The sequence below is a fragment of the Brienomyrus brachyistius genome, chromosome 13, assembly GCF_023856365.1.
Source record: "Brienomyrus brachyistius isolate T26 chromosome 13, BBRACH_0.4, whole genome shotgun sequence".
Classification (NCBI taxonomy): Eukaryota; Metazoa; Chordata; class Actinopteri; order Osteoglossiformes; family Mormyridae; genus Brienomyrus; species Brienomyrus brachyistius.
In genome coordinates, this window is record NC_064545.1 from 13,930,143 (window position 1) to 13,943,084 (window position 12,942).

General features: G+C 41.6%; 1 protein-coding gene across 3 annotated transcripts; it reads left to right on the forward strand.

Moving 5' to 3' along the window:
* Positions 1–74: 74 nt before the first annotated feature.
* Positions 75–11,864, forward strand: atg13 (ATG13 autophagy related 13 homolog (S. cerevisiae)). 3 transcript variants are annotated; one of them, XM_048973091.1, is made up of 18 exons: positions 75–273; positions 576–656; positions 796–876; positions 1,087–1,206; positions 1,657–1,703; positions 1,958–2,098; positions 3,891–3,931; positions 4,145–4,241; positions 4,428–4,508; positions 4,743–4,836; positions 5,351–5,449; positions 5,917–6,009; positions 6,369–6,505; positions 7,553–7,670; positions 8,940–9,017; positions 9,302–9,415; positions 10,188–10,316; positions 10,632–11,864. In XM_048973091.1, exons 2-18 carry the CDS (start codon positions 588–590, stop codon positions 10,707–10,709), a joined length of 1,617 nt encoding a protein of 538 aa, XP_048829048.1. In that variant the 5' UTR covers positions 75–273; positions 576–587; the 3' UTR covers positions 10,710–11,864. The 3 variants fall into 3 exon arrangements, with proteins under 3 accessions (XP_048829048.1, XP_048829049.1, XP_048829050.1); XM_048973092.1 differs by lacking the exon at positions 5,351–5,449; XM_048973093.1 differs by lacking the exons at positions 5,351–5,449; positions 5,917–6,009.
* The last annotated feature ends 1,078 nt before the right edge of the window (positions 11,865–12,942 follow it).

Below are 12,942 nucleotides of genomic sequence, written 5' to 3' on the forward strand. Positions count from 1 at the left end.
TAACCAATGTAACTTAGATCAAAATAATTCATACGAGAAGCCTGCATGTGGCGAAAGTGCCTTAGTGAATTGAACTGGAAAAACACATGTAACGAGTGACGTGATCTCATGAAAATAAACAGAAAATGGGACAGCTGACGTGTTTCGGTTCGTCGATAATGATCAAAACAGTTATTTTCCGATTGCATGTCATCTCTATTAAACTATAAATCAATTGTTTAACGCGAAAAAGCAAAACGGCACAAAAATAGCAAGGAGGCTTTGTGATGATCCGTAAGTAGCTGCCTGCGCGCATGTTGATATCTTGCTATATGTTTGTCTTATATTCCGGTTCGACATTTGTCCAATTTTTCTAATTAAACAGTGATTTTCACACACATAGTAGTTACATTTTATATTTCAGGGCCAGATGGGTGTAGGCCATTAAGCGTGAAAGGGTAGGGTTATTTTAAAATGTCAGATATTAGCACACAACGAAGCTACGTAGACAGTTCGAGACGCAATGCACGTTTTTGTTTATGCTATAAGCGCCATATCAAAGTAGCACTGCTTAATATGACCTGTTCTTGTATTAGGCGACCTTCGTTATGGAGAACGATTTGAGCCCACAAGACAAGAAAGACCTGGACAAGTTCATTAAATTCTTCGCGCTAAAGGTAGGTGTATGCAGTCGTACTATGTTTAACTAAAACATATATGCAAATTGCTAAATGACCTTCAAGTCGTCTAAACTTTGGATGGCAGTCATCCTGCTAGTATTTCCAGCATTAAATCGCAGTTCTTCCCATTTATTAGACGGTACAGGTGATCGTTCAAGCCCGTCTTGGAGAGAAGATCTGCACACGTTCATCTTCCTCACCCACCGGGTCCGACTGGGTAGGGATCTGATTTAAACTCCGAAACAGATAGATGTTCACACTAACAGTTTGATCATCATTTAAAATGCATGTGAAGTGCGTTTAAATCCAACTCGCTGTCGCAGTGCGTTTTTTTTAACTATTTGCTACGAAGCATCACCTTAGATTACGATGATCGTTGTTATTATTTCTGTAGTATCACGCCATGCATTTCTCTGTTTGAATTAAGTTCAATCTAGCAATAAAAGATATTCCAGAAGTGACCCATGAAGCAAAAAAGGCGCTAGCTGGTCAGCTCCCTGGCATTGGCAGGTCCATGTGCGTGGAGATCTCCCTTAAAACCTCGGAGGTGAGACGATCCTATCTAAGTAATAAGTAGGGTAGCTGCAGTAAATGATTGTAATGAGTTTTTTAATTGTTAAATGTAGTATGACCCCAGCACTGTTTCTGGCCATCTGTTGTGTAAACTGACATTAGGTCCAAACGAGTTTAAATCGATTTAAACCTTTATCTAGCCTCTGTTCAGATGAACTGTAAGATTCCAGTCAAGTTAAACTGTTATTAGTATGTATAGGCCTGTATGATTAAAGGTTTTACCTGATTTCAAACATACAGTTGTATTAATAAGCAAACAAGATGATTAAGTAGTAGTTTGGTAAGAATAATACCAGTATATACAATGTGTCTGGAACCAATAATGGGCAATCCTTGTTATGCTTTAGTTAAGTGTATTATAAATTTTCCTCGTGTGAATACTATTTATGGAAATATTTTGTTTTTTATGTCTAATATTAAACAGGGAGATTCAATGGAATTGGAAACGTGGTGCTTGGAAATGAATGAACGGTAATTTGCACCATTACTAATAATCATTCAATGCAATTATTTATGAACAACCAAAGAGTTTTAAACATTTGGATATGATATTTTCATATAATACCCATCTTTAAAATACATTTTAGATTACAAAAATCAAATGTCCCCTATATATTGTATTTTATGTACCATTTTTGTACAAGTTTGCTGATTTAGCTGCACAAACCTTGGTAGACATTTGATAAACAGTAAAATTTCTAATGTGACATTTCTTTCTGTTTCAGATGTGATAAGGACATCAAAGTGTCCTATACTGTTTACAACAGACTGTCTTTACTGCTTAAATCACTGCTTGCTATTACAAGGGTTACGCCAGCATACAAGTTATCACGAAAGCAAGGCCATGACTACGTTATACTGTACAGGTACATCATGTTACATTTGCTGTTTATAAAAGAACCGGTGAAACTGAATTTCTGTAAAATTGTGCATTTTGTTTGTCTCTGCTTAGTCGTTCATAAATCTGGCTTCTGTTCATTGTGAATATCGTCTTTATCTGGTCAACCCTTATATCTTATTTCTATAAAAATAATTAAATCCACTGAGCTTCATCCGTTTTCACCCACAAATAATATTCAGTTGGCATTACTCAGTCAAACAATAATAATTAATGATGATGCCTAAAAGGCAATAGATACCAAAGATTTTCTTTGAAAGGATCAGATAACTTCATTTCATGGTAATCATGCTCAATGTAAAAAGCTACGTAACAATGCATTAGGTAATAATGCTGCATTGTGTAATAACAAAGTGGAACAAATTTTCATCACATAATGCAGCATTATTGCATAATGTCTCGTTGCACTCCATAACAACATCAATAATTGTCATAACATCATGTTATGGAACAACTCGACAAAATGTGACAAATGTATAGCCTACACTGTAATTTTACTTTGCAACATTAACCTATTATTATTATTATCATCATCATCATTTATATAATCATCATTATTATTACATTGTTTAAAAAAGAGCCTTGGTGTATTTTTGTGAACCATTTTGCGGATAATGAGTACATTGGGTCACTTGTTAAGTTATGAATGAAGTTACGAAACATTGTAATTGCAAAGGGTTTTGAGAAACACTCATTAATCAATTAATAATCTTAAGTACATGAAAATAAGCAAGTTTATCACAAAGCTTTTGGGAAAAGCACCCCTGAAAATTTACTTGAATTTATCGAATGAAAAATAGCTACAATTTGTTGGGATACTACTTAATGTAGCATAATTATGTAATACATTGTTATATGCCAGATTTGGCAGCCAATGGTTGGTCCTCTGAGGTCCCTGCCTTCGACTGGCGCTCGAATCACATTGCACCAGAAGTATTCTGGCCACTCATCCAGGACCAGATTGCCTTGGGAGATCCTACCAAGGACAATCACCTTCGGCAATATAGCTCCTAGGATCAGAGAGGCACACAAACCCATCCACCGCGATAAGGCGATGATGTAGTCCTGTTGGCGTTATTGGGCTGTGATCTCCAGTGTGCACTGGGGTGGTTTGCGGTTGAGTCTGAAGTTACCATAATGAGGATCAGCACCTCCAGGTCTGAGGTTATGGTTCTCAACCAGAAAAGGGTGGACTGTTCCCTCCTGGTGGGAGACGGGTTACTCCCTCAAATGGAGGAGTATCTCTGGGTCTTGTTCATGAGTGAGGGAAGAAGGTGATTGACAGACGTCAGCAATAATGCGGATGCTGTACCCTTCTGTTATGTTAAATAGAGCTGAGCCAGAAGGGAAAGCTACATTCCGATCTACATTCCTACCCTCACCTATAGTCATGAGTAGTTGGGTAGTGACCGAAAGAAAGCTCAGCTTTAGAGAGGGTAAGGAGCTCAAAGTACAACTGCTGCTCCTTCACACCTGAAGCAGCCAGTTGAGGTGGTTCAGAAATCTATGTAGATATTTCCTGGGCGCCTCCCTGGGGACGTGCTCCAGGCATGTCCAAACTGGAGGAGGCCCCAGGGCAGACCCAGCACATGCTAGAGAGACTGTGCTGCTCCCGCAACCCAGCCCTAGATAAAGGGCAGAAGATGCATGAATGGATGGATGGTATTCTCAATTTAGTAGGTGTGGCAAACAGTAAAATGACAGGATTTTCTGCATTAAATTAAATTTAATTAAATTTCTGCATTTGTCTTGCCTTTCAGGATATATTTTGGGGAAGTGCAGCTGGCTGGACTTGGGGAAGGTATGATTTCCACGTGTATTTTTTTGACTGCATGACATGAGAACAAGGTTAAGCTACTTCTGTTCACTCGCCAATTTCAGGTTGATTATCTGCAGCCCCATTAATCTATAGCCAGCATTATGTCTGCATTTCTAATTGTATTTGAACTGAAAAATTGTCTGAAATTGCTGGTGTGGGAGGAACAATAATCTTGTGCTGAATATCTCCCTCCAGGTTTCCAGACAGTACGAGTAGGATTAGTTGGCACTCCAACTGGTACCATCACCTTGTCATGTGCTTACAGAACAAACCTGGCCTTCATGTCCGCCAGGTAGAGCAATATGTACGCAGTAGCTATGTGGTCAGTTCATAATACAAAAACAGTGAATCACTGTTTTAGTGCATTGGCTAATCTTCCGTAGTTATCTTAGAGGATGTCAGTGTTGTGTTGTTACTGTAGGAGGCAGTTCCTGTGATGGGAATTGACACAATGGTTTTTTTTTTGTGGAAATTTTAGACAGATCGAGAGGACGATGCCAATAATGGGAATCATCATCGATCACTTTAATGTTGGCCATATGCACCCCTGCAACTACAGGTGAGGGCTGCCTGTGGTTGCTGTTTGTATAAAGCGTGTGCTTGGGATCCTGCTTCACTAAGACAGCATTGAAGCATATCATTTAAATGTCACTGTCAGAGAGAAGAGTTTGCTGTGTCATGCCATGTGGGCCCTGTGTTGTGCGTGCGAGTTTTTCTTGTCGCAACCTTTTGGCCTGTACGTCTGCTACATGGTCGGCATGGTTACATAAACCTTCTGATCCCGGTGTCCCAGGGCGGCTGGCGAAGAGGAAGGAGTGCCGTATCCTGTTCTGGAAGATTCCCAGGAAGTGTGCACCACCTCATTCTCCACCTCTCCCCCCTCTCAGGTAAGACATGGCTGCCAGGGGAACTGCTCTGCACTGTGAATTGCCATGGCAGTGTCCTTTTTGCTGAATTCTTTGTGGGCATTATACTCATCATCTGGGAATTATACTCATCGTGATGTCGTTTGAATGCTGCCTTTGCGATATTTGCTTTCTTTCTGTAGTAAGATGTTGGCACTGGCAGGGCTCTGACCTCCAGTAACTGTGATTTAATGACATTAATTCAGGATAGCTTCTGATACAGGCTGACAAATCATCTGTTTTTTGTTTTTGTTTTTTTTTTTTAACTTACTGATAGCTCGTAAACTCAGTTCTGTCTTCAGTTGCATCAGTGTGGTCTTGTTTATTTTTACATGGTATAAAAATTTATAGATATTTTCATGCACCTGAAAAACATGGTGTGCCTGCCACTACCCCAGCACACTGTCCTTGTCCTTCGCCTCATCTTCTGTTTTTAAAAGCCATACTTTCCTTTCTCTTTTTTCCACCCCCTCCTCTCTGTGTGTCTCATGTTTAGTGTGTGTTCACTGTAAGTAAGGCACATTGTAAGACGCCTAACCCTGCAGTGATGAACACTCTGAAGGTCCCCATGCTGGGCTTGGCCTTCTCACAGCAAGTGAGTTGCATTTGTGGATGAATGTTCAGTTTTAGGCTGAAGTTTGTCGACGCATTCCACTCCAACCTCTCTTCAGTTTTCTAGATAAAACAAAATAGAAGCGATCAGCTTTTGAAATATAGCAGAGAGCGCAGCTTTTAGCCAGCTGTAAAGGAGTTTTATAATGAGACAGTCCTAAATTAAAAAAAAAATAAAAAATCAGATCCAGTTGAACCCTATATGGAGCCATTTATTTGCAGTCTTTTGTAATCTGCTTATGCCAGCTGAGGTTATTGAAATCACGGTAAGTCCCAGTCTGCTGCTCACTGTGCTTACAGCCTCTGCTTTACACCTCAAATTCTTTCCAACTGTCCTTTATTTCACCCTGTACCCCCTCTCCCTCCTCCCACTCCCTCCTTCTTTTCTTCCCTCCTTCCCTCGTTCTTTCTGGCACTCATCTAGTCTCCCTGTCCTTCTGCTCTTCTTAGCTCTGCAGTTCTCGTCTTTCACATCAGGCGCCTGTGCCCGGAGCTGCTGATCTCTGCTACCCTGCCACCTTACACGCTGCCAACCCACACCAGGTAAACGAGGGCCAGCATCTGGGATGGACCCCAGAACCTCAAGCCCTCTGTCACCTGGTTCTGTTGCGTCTCCCATCTTGCATCTTCTTGAGTTCGTTACTTTGGTTTTTTCATAAGAGCCATGACTGATTGTTGTGTTTGGTTGTCTTTATTCAATTTAAATCCTGCAAAAGTTTGAGGACACACGCATCTTGGTCCTAGCGCAGTCCTCTGAGTCCACCTCATTTGTCCACGTTAACGGTGCTCTTGATGTCCTGACATGATGAAACCTGCAGGGTGACAGCTGGTGTCGAAGCAGCTGTGAACATCACAAGTGGGAAAGTCAGCTGTGTGACGCTGATAGCTAATCCTTCCCTCAGATGGTGATCCCTGGGAAGGAGGGCGGAGTTCCTCAGGGTCCACTGCAGCCGTGCCCCGGGGCTCCTGCCGAACATGGCCGGCTGCCATCCTGCCTCCCTGCAGATGCCACCCGTCTCTCAGTCACACCCTCTGGCGGGTGCGTATCTCTGGGGGCATGCTGATAAAAAGGGGAGTACTGCTGGTCTGAGACCAGAGTGTTTGAAAAGCACGCACACTTTCTGTCATTGTTGTCAATTTTATTGCCACATGACCAAGGCCGGGTGAAATTTGTGTTGGCAAAGATTACTACAGTTGAAAACACCTGACAACAGATAGCAACTAGGGCACAAACCGAAAGAGAATAAATGCAAGATACAGAGCACAGAGATGTAAATGCATGGTAGGTGATAAATGCAGTGGTTTGTGCAGATTTAGATGCTGAAAATTGATGCAGCTAAAACACAGACAAACTTTTATACATATAGTGCATAACATACATCACATGGCAGGTTGCAAAGGAGCAGAAAATTTCTGGAAACCTTCCAGAAACTTTCCATGGGACGTTAAGCTGGTGAATTTTGGAAATATTGATATTGATACAGCAAAGAAAGCAAACTGTATGAATAATACAACATAGAATATGACTTATAAACAGTGTGTTTTGATGCAGGTGCTTATTTTGGGGTGTTTTTACGCATACATAATTATTCACAAGCACTTGGTTGCACAATGATATTGCTATTAGTGCAGTCAAGATGGTTTTTTTCCCAACTACATTTAAGTTACCTGATATGGGCTAACCGGCATCTATGCTAATTTCCATTTTATTGCCATTAATTCCCATAGCCAAATTATAGCATTAGCCTCATATTTGATGTGTAGTTTTCCGGCTTAAATATCTTTTAACAGAAGAAAGTTAGGTAGTTTTTAATAACAGGATTATGTCTAGTACAGAGATGATGATGCAGAGCAATTATTTTTGTGGTTCAAGCCATTTCAAGTCTTGTTAATAGCTAAGATAACAGGTATTTTCAGCTGTAACGAGATATTGGTTTAGCATTTATTGTACACATAGATGTATCCAAATGACAGAATGCAGGTGTGTACCCCTGTAGGCATAAGGAGAACTTTAATGGAAGTACTTGCCGCCATTGTAAGGTCTCAAACGATGTAATTTAAAAGAGTTTTCTTCTTCCTTCGGTAGCGAGGACACAGAGACATTATCGCAGAGCAGTGAGACCAAGAGCACATCCCCCTCTGAAGCTCTGGAGACCACGTTCTCCCGGAAAGTGGGTGCCTTTGTTAATAAACCTTCCACCCAGGTGAGACAGATCACGGTGTGTCACACATCTATGAGTGTCCCATAATGCATCTTAAAAGTGCCCCTTTAAAGTAGGGGATCCAAACCTTTCACAGGCTTCTAACACAGCTGAGGAGGTGCTGGCAGATCGATCAGTGATTCATAAACTTAAAATTCTTAAGTTTTTTTTAGGTAAGAACAGAATACATGAAAGTGAAGGGTCATAAGAAACTGAAAATATATGGTTTATTTTTGGAAATTTCTCAACCCCTCTGCTAAACCCTTAGCGCCCATGGCCTTGTGACATGCTGGCCATAGCCCAGTGTTTGGGAACCCCTACTAAGGCATCAGATTTACATCTGGCAGATTGCTTGTCTCAACCTCTGCACTGGCATCCAGCTGGGACAAACAGAGGACTGATGTTTAACTGCAGTGGTTCACATTTTGTTTGTGTGAACCGCCAGTGTTTAATGACTGTTTAAGCACGGACGATTATGCTCCTGTGCAAAGGGCCCCGTCTCGAGGAGACACACTTACTGTTTTCTCCAAGTGTAGCCAAGACCATCTAAGCAAGCTTTGCTGTTAGTTCCCACTTTACATAAAAGCAACAATTTCGCAAATTGTTGTATGGCAAACATATGACCTAAACATTGTCAATGTATCTGTAAGTAGGCACACTCTGGTTTATGGTACAACGCTGTGCAAAAGGCATCTATGGACACTGTAAAGAGGAATGGTTTCTGATGCCTTGCTGTGTATTCTCCAGCGCTATGAAATGTTATAGGATTAGACTCAGCGCTGTTAAACTGACAAAGGGAGGTTATACAAATTATTAAATACTGGGGTGCCAATAATTGTAGCACATCTGTTTTTGTTAAAAGCATTTATTTCTTGATGAATGATTTGTTTTGTTTTTCTTTAATTAAATTTGTTTCAGTGAAAGGTTGGATTTTTCTAATTTTTTTCAGTGTTAGATGAAGCTACCTTACCAAAAGGTGGATTTTTTATAACCATTTTACAAATTTTTACCAGGGGTGCCAATAACTGTCCACAATTTCATGAGGGGACTGTGTGTGTGTGTGTGTGTGTGTGTGTGTGTGTGTGTGTGTGTGTGTGTGTATATATATATATATATTGTCAAATGTATTTTTTTCTGGGCAATTAGGCATTTATTGCCTATATAAACAGCTTTAAAGATCTTGTATTTTGGAGAGGAATGGATTAACGAGAGGTTCCCCCCTGCCTACTGGCATTGGCACTCTGCCGCTCTCTCTCCCTCTCCCTGGAGCAGGTCACCACCACCAGCTTAGATTTGCCTTTTGCTGCATTTGCGACCCGCAATTTCGATTTGGAAGAGAATGACCCCATGGTGAGTGAAGGAGTCGACTCCCATTGTGGCACCATTAACACACCCCGGGAACATTTCTGCTGTCTCTGTAAATGGGAGCTCCTCCCTCACAGGAATTGTGGAGCTGCCCGGCGGAGCCATTAGCGTAGCGTGAGATCCTGTCATGGCGGCAGACTATGCTTGTCTTGGCTTTACGACTGAAACAAGCAATTTTGTGTGTTGACAGTTTTCTTGGGCTGTGCACTCAGAGTTCTCAGGCTTTGGTTACTTGGTGGTGGTTGACGACCTACCTTCACGTTGCCCAGGTCCGACCCCCAGACTCGCCCACCCCCGACTCACCCCTGCACGGAAGCCTCAACTCCGAAGACTCCATTGATAGCGGCGGCCAGCATCAGGATGACTTTGTCATGGTGGACTTTGTAAGGGCCTGGCTGTGCAACACTCACACGCTCACTAGACACAAGGATGACTGAGGCTCTCCCACTGCCCTGCCTTCATCATGTCGCTTCAGTCTCTGTGTCATTTCCAACAGAAAACTCTGGTGCCATATTGTTGTTATTGTTATCACTATATTATTATAAGTAATGATAATAATAATTTTTATAATCATTTTATTTGTACAGCGTGCTGTTGATAGGTCTCACTCTATCCAGTTAAGGTACTGTTGTGCAATATGAGAGATCAAGAATCAGATTGTAATGTAAAAAGAGAGGATGCTTACTGATGTGTTATAGCTGTGGATGAGTGGCATGTCCGCAGGAGGCACTGCGGTGTCTGATGGCAGCTGGCAGAAAAAATCCCCAGTAGCGTTTTTAGCACACTGTGGTGGAATTAGCCGGTGACTAAATGTGGTCCAAGAGAGGGCCCTCTGAAGTGCATGGGTAGAATTGTTTATAATATGGTGCAATTTTGCCAACATCCTCTTCTCTGCTACAGTCCCCAGTGGTCAGGTTTAGGATGTCCTATGTAGAGTACTGAACATTGGACGAGGTTTCATTTTCAGTATGAAACTTCCTGTCTGAGCAGTCAGGGCACATGTATTATTCTCAGTAGTGGATCAATGAACAGATGGAGCCTCAGTTAGACCCTATAATATTAATGGTTAAAAAAACACTCTGGTTCAATGGAAGCCCCTCCCACCCAGGCTTTATACACAGTAACGCACTATGGGCCCCTTCTTGTGTGCTGCAGAAGCCAGCCTTCTCAAAGGATGACCTCCTTCCAATGGACCTGGGCACATTCTACCGGGAGTTCCAGAACCCTCCGCAGCTGTCCAGCCTGTCCATAGATGTTAGCGCGCAGTCCATGGCCGAGGACCTGGTAGGACGACTGGGTGGTTTGCTACCCATGTAGCCGAGTGTAGCTGTTTATGACTTGCACTGATCCTAAACCACGCTGCACGTAACTTAGTGTGCATATGTTTTCTGAGGCACCTCTACATGAGGATTCTTTTTGAAAAGTTGTGTTTGTACCTAAAATGCCTCTCTGACAGCTCTATGCCCATTATAAATTATCTGCCTCTCTTGTATGTCACTTTAGACAAAAAAAATGTAAATGTTTCCCCCGTGACCCTTACCAGGATAAGCAGAGGTGGGTGGACGAAATGTGAAAGTTTTCCATCTTCTTTTCCACCAGGATTCCTTACCGGAGAAATTGGCCATATATGAGAGGAACATCGACGAGTTTGATGCGTTTGTTGACACCTTGCAGTAGAAGCTGGAGAAGAGCTCAGTTTATTCTCTCTTACCTTTATGCCAAAAAAATCTCTCCAATCCACCCACTGGAATAATTTTTTGTTGGTTTGTTGCCTGAGTTGTTTAACCGCCTCTGGGATCTTTTAAAATATTTTTTCCTTCTAAGTTCCTCTTCAGGAATGTCCTAAATGGATTTCTTTTTTGTTTGAGTTCCAGTGACATTTCTAAATTGTGTTGATACTGTACAGACACTTGTGCTCAATGAAAGCCTTGATATCTGTTAACATTGTGCAGATCATGATGGAGTCGCAGGTCCTGATTTAAATAACAGGATTACCTTACCTGACTGTAATGCAGTCAGTCCAATGTTTAAAAAAAACAAGCAGCAGTACATCATGGAAATTGTATAAATAACATCCATATCCTTGGCCTAGTGCACGACATGGAAAATGTCCATTGCACTTTTAATTTGTCCATGTTTAAATATGGGGAAGATAATCAAGACAGCGAATTTCCTCAGTAGGAAAAGGTATGTTCACATCATCTGTGACAGTGTTTATGAGTCACAGCTAGGGGCTTCACAGTGTTTGGGAATAACTGCATTGTGCCATGTTGCATACTCTATGTCTTAGTTCTGTCTTCTAGTTTGTAGTATATATTGGAGACAGTGTGTGGCTCAGTGGGTTAGTACTGCAGTATAACCCATACTACTAACTACATAGTAGTATGGGTTATGTGCCCATAATCAGAAGGTCTGAATCCCGCAGACTGATGACACTATTGTGCTCCTGTACAAAGCCCTTAATCCCAATTACTCTAGGAGTCCTGACATTGGCTGACCCTGTGCTGTGACTCCCAAAACATGCTCTGACTTGTCATTGTGGCTGTGTGTCTCTGGGAGAGCATGAATGGGATAGGTTAAAATAGTTTCATCACTGGGATGAAGTATCACTATACTAGGGAACTGCATAGGTCACTGCAGTTCCCCTCTTTAGAATGATGTTAAACCCAAATGATTCTACAGTGTGCTACAGTGACTAGTGCATCTTTACCCTATGAGTGTCTTTCCCCTTTTGTTGGGATGTATTCTTCCACAGACTGTTGCACCTGTAAGCATTTATTAAAATGGCATGGGTATGTTATAAAATAAACTCTTGTTTCTGATTTGACTGGACACCGGCTAACATCCTTGCTTGTAGTGACCAGGCCTGGATCACTGTGGTCTTGTCTGTGGTAATCTTCCACCTTCCATCATTGAGTATCTGTCTGTCTAGGGCAGGGGAGACAAACTATTCAGTTAATGGACCACATTGAACTGATCCAATCTGAATTTGGCCAGTGTGAGTGGCAACCAAATAACAATATGCCCAGAGAATTGTGCCCTTGAGAGGTAAAGTGGGCTATCCCACAAAAACAAAGTTTTGAGAAAATGAGCTCCAAAGTTGAAATTTTTTCAAAAAAATCAGTGTGCCTATACCCTACAATTGAGAGAGAGAGAGAGTTATCTATCTATCTATCTATCTCTATATATCTATCTATCTCTATATATCTATCTATCTCTATATATCTATCTATCTCTATATATCTATCTATCTCTATATATCTATCTATCTCTATATATCTATCTATCTCTATATATCTATCTATCTCTAGGGGCGGCATGGTGGTGCAATGTGGAGTTTGCATGTTCTCCCCATGTGGTCGTGGGGTTTCCTCCGGGTACTCCGGTTTCCCCCCACAGTCCAAAAACATGCTGAGGCTAATTGGAGTTGCTAAATTGCCCATAGGTGTGCATGTGTGAGTGAATGGTGTGTAAGTGTGCCCTGCGATGGGCTGGCCCCCCATCCTGGGTTGTTCCCTGCTTCGTGCCCATTGCTTCCGGGATAGGCTCCGGACCCCCCGCGACCCAGTAGGATAAGCAGTTTGGAAAATGGATGGATGGATGGATGGATGGATATTTATATCTCAATTGTAGGGTATAGGCACACTGATTTTTTGAAAACATTTCAACTTTGGAATACCTCTATGCTACCAATGGTGATGAGATATATATATATAATCATCATAGGTAGCATAGAGGTATTACTTAGATAATAACTTATCTAATTGAAAATATTCAATAAAAAGGGGGTAGGGGTCAAAAATGTGGGATAGCCCACTTTACTTCTCAAGGGCACAATTATATCCTGTTATTATATCCATATTGTTCTAGAGAGATTATTAGTGGTTAGGGTACTTCTGTGGAAGATTAT

Coding starts and splice junctions, on each gene's coding strand:
- atg13 (XM_048973091.1), top strand. CDS start 588: ATGGAGAACGATTTGAGCCCACAAGACAAGAAAGACCTGGACAAGTTC. Junction 877..1,086: donor CACCCACCGGGTCCGACTGG/GTAGGGATCTGA, acceptor GTTTGAATTAAG/TTCAATCTAGCAATAAAAGA. Junction 5,450..5,916: donor GCTTGGCCTTCTCACAGCAA/GTGAGTTGCATT, acceptor TGCTCTTCTTAG/CTCTGCAGTTCTCGTCTTTC.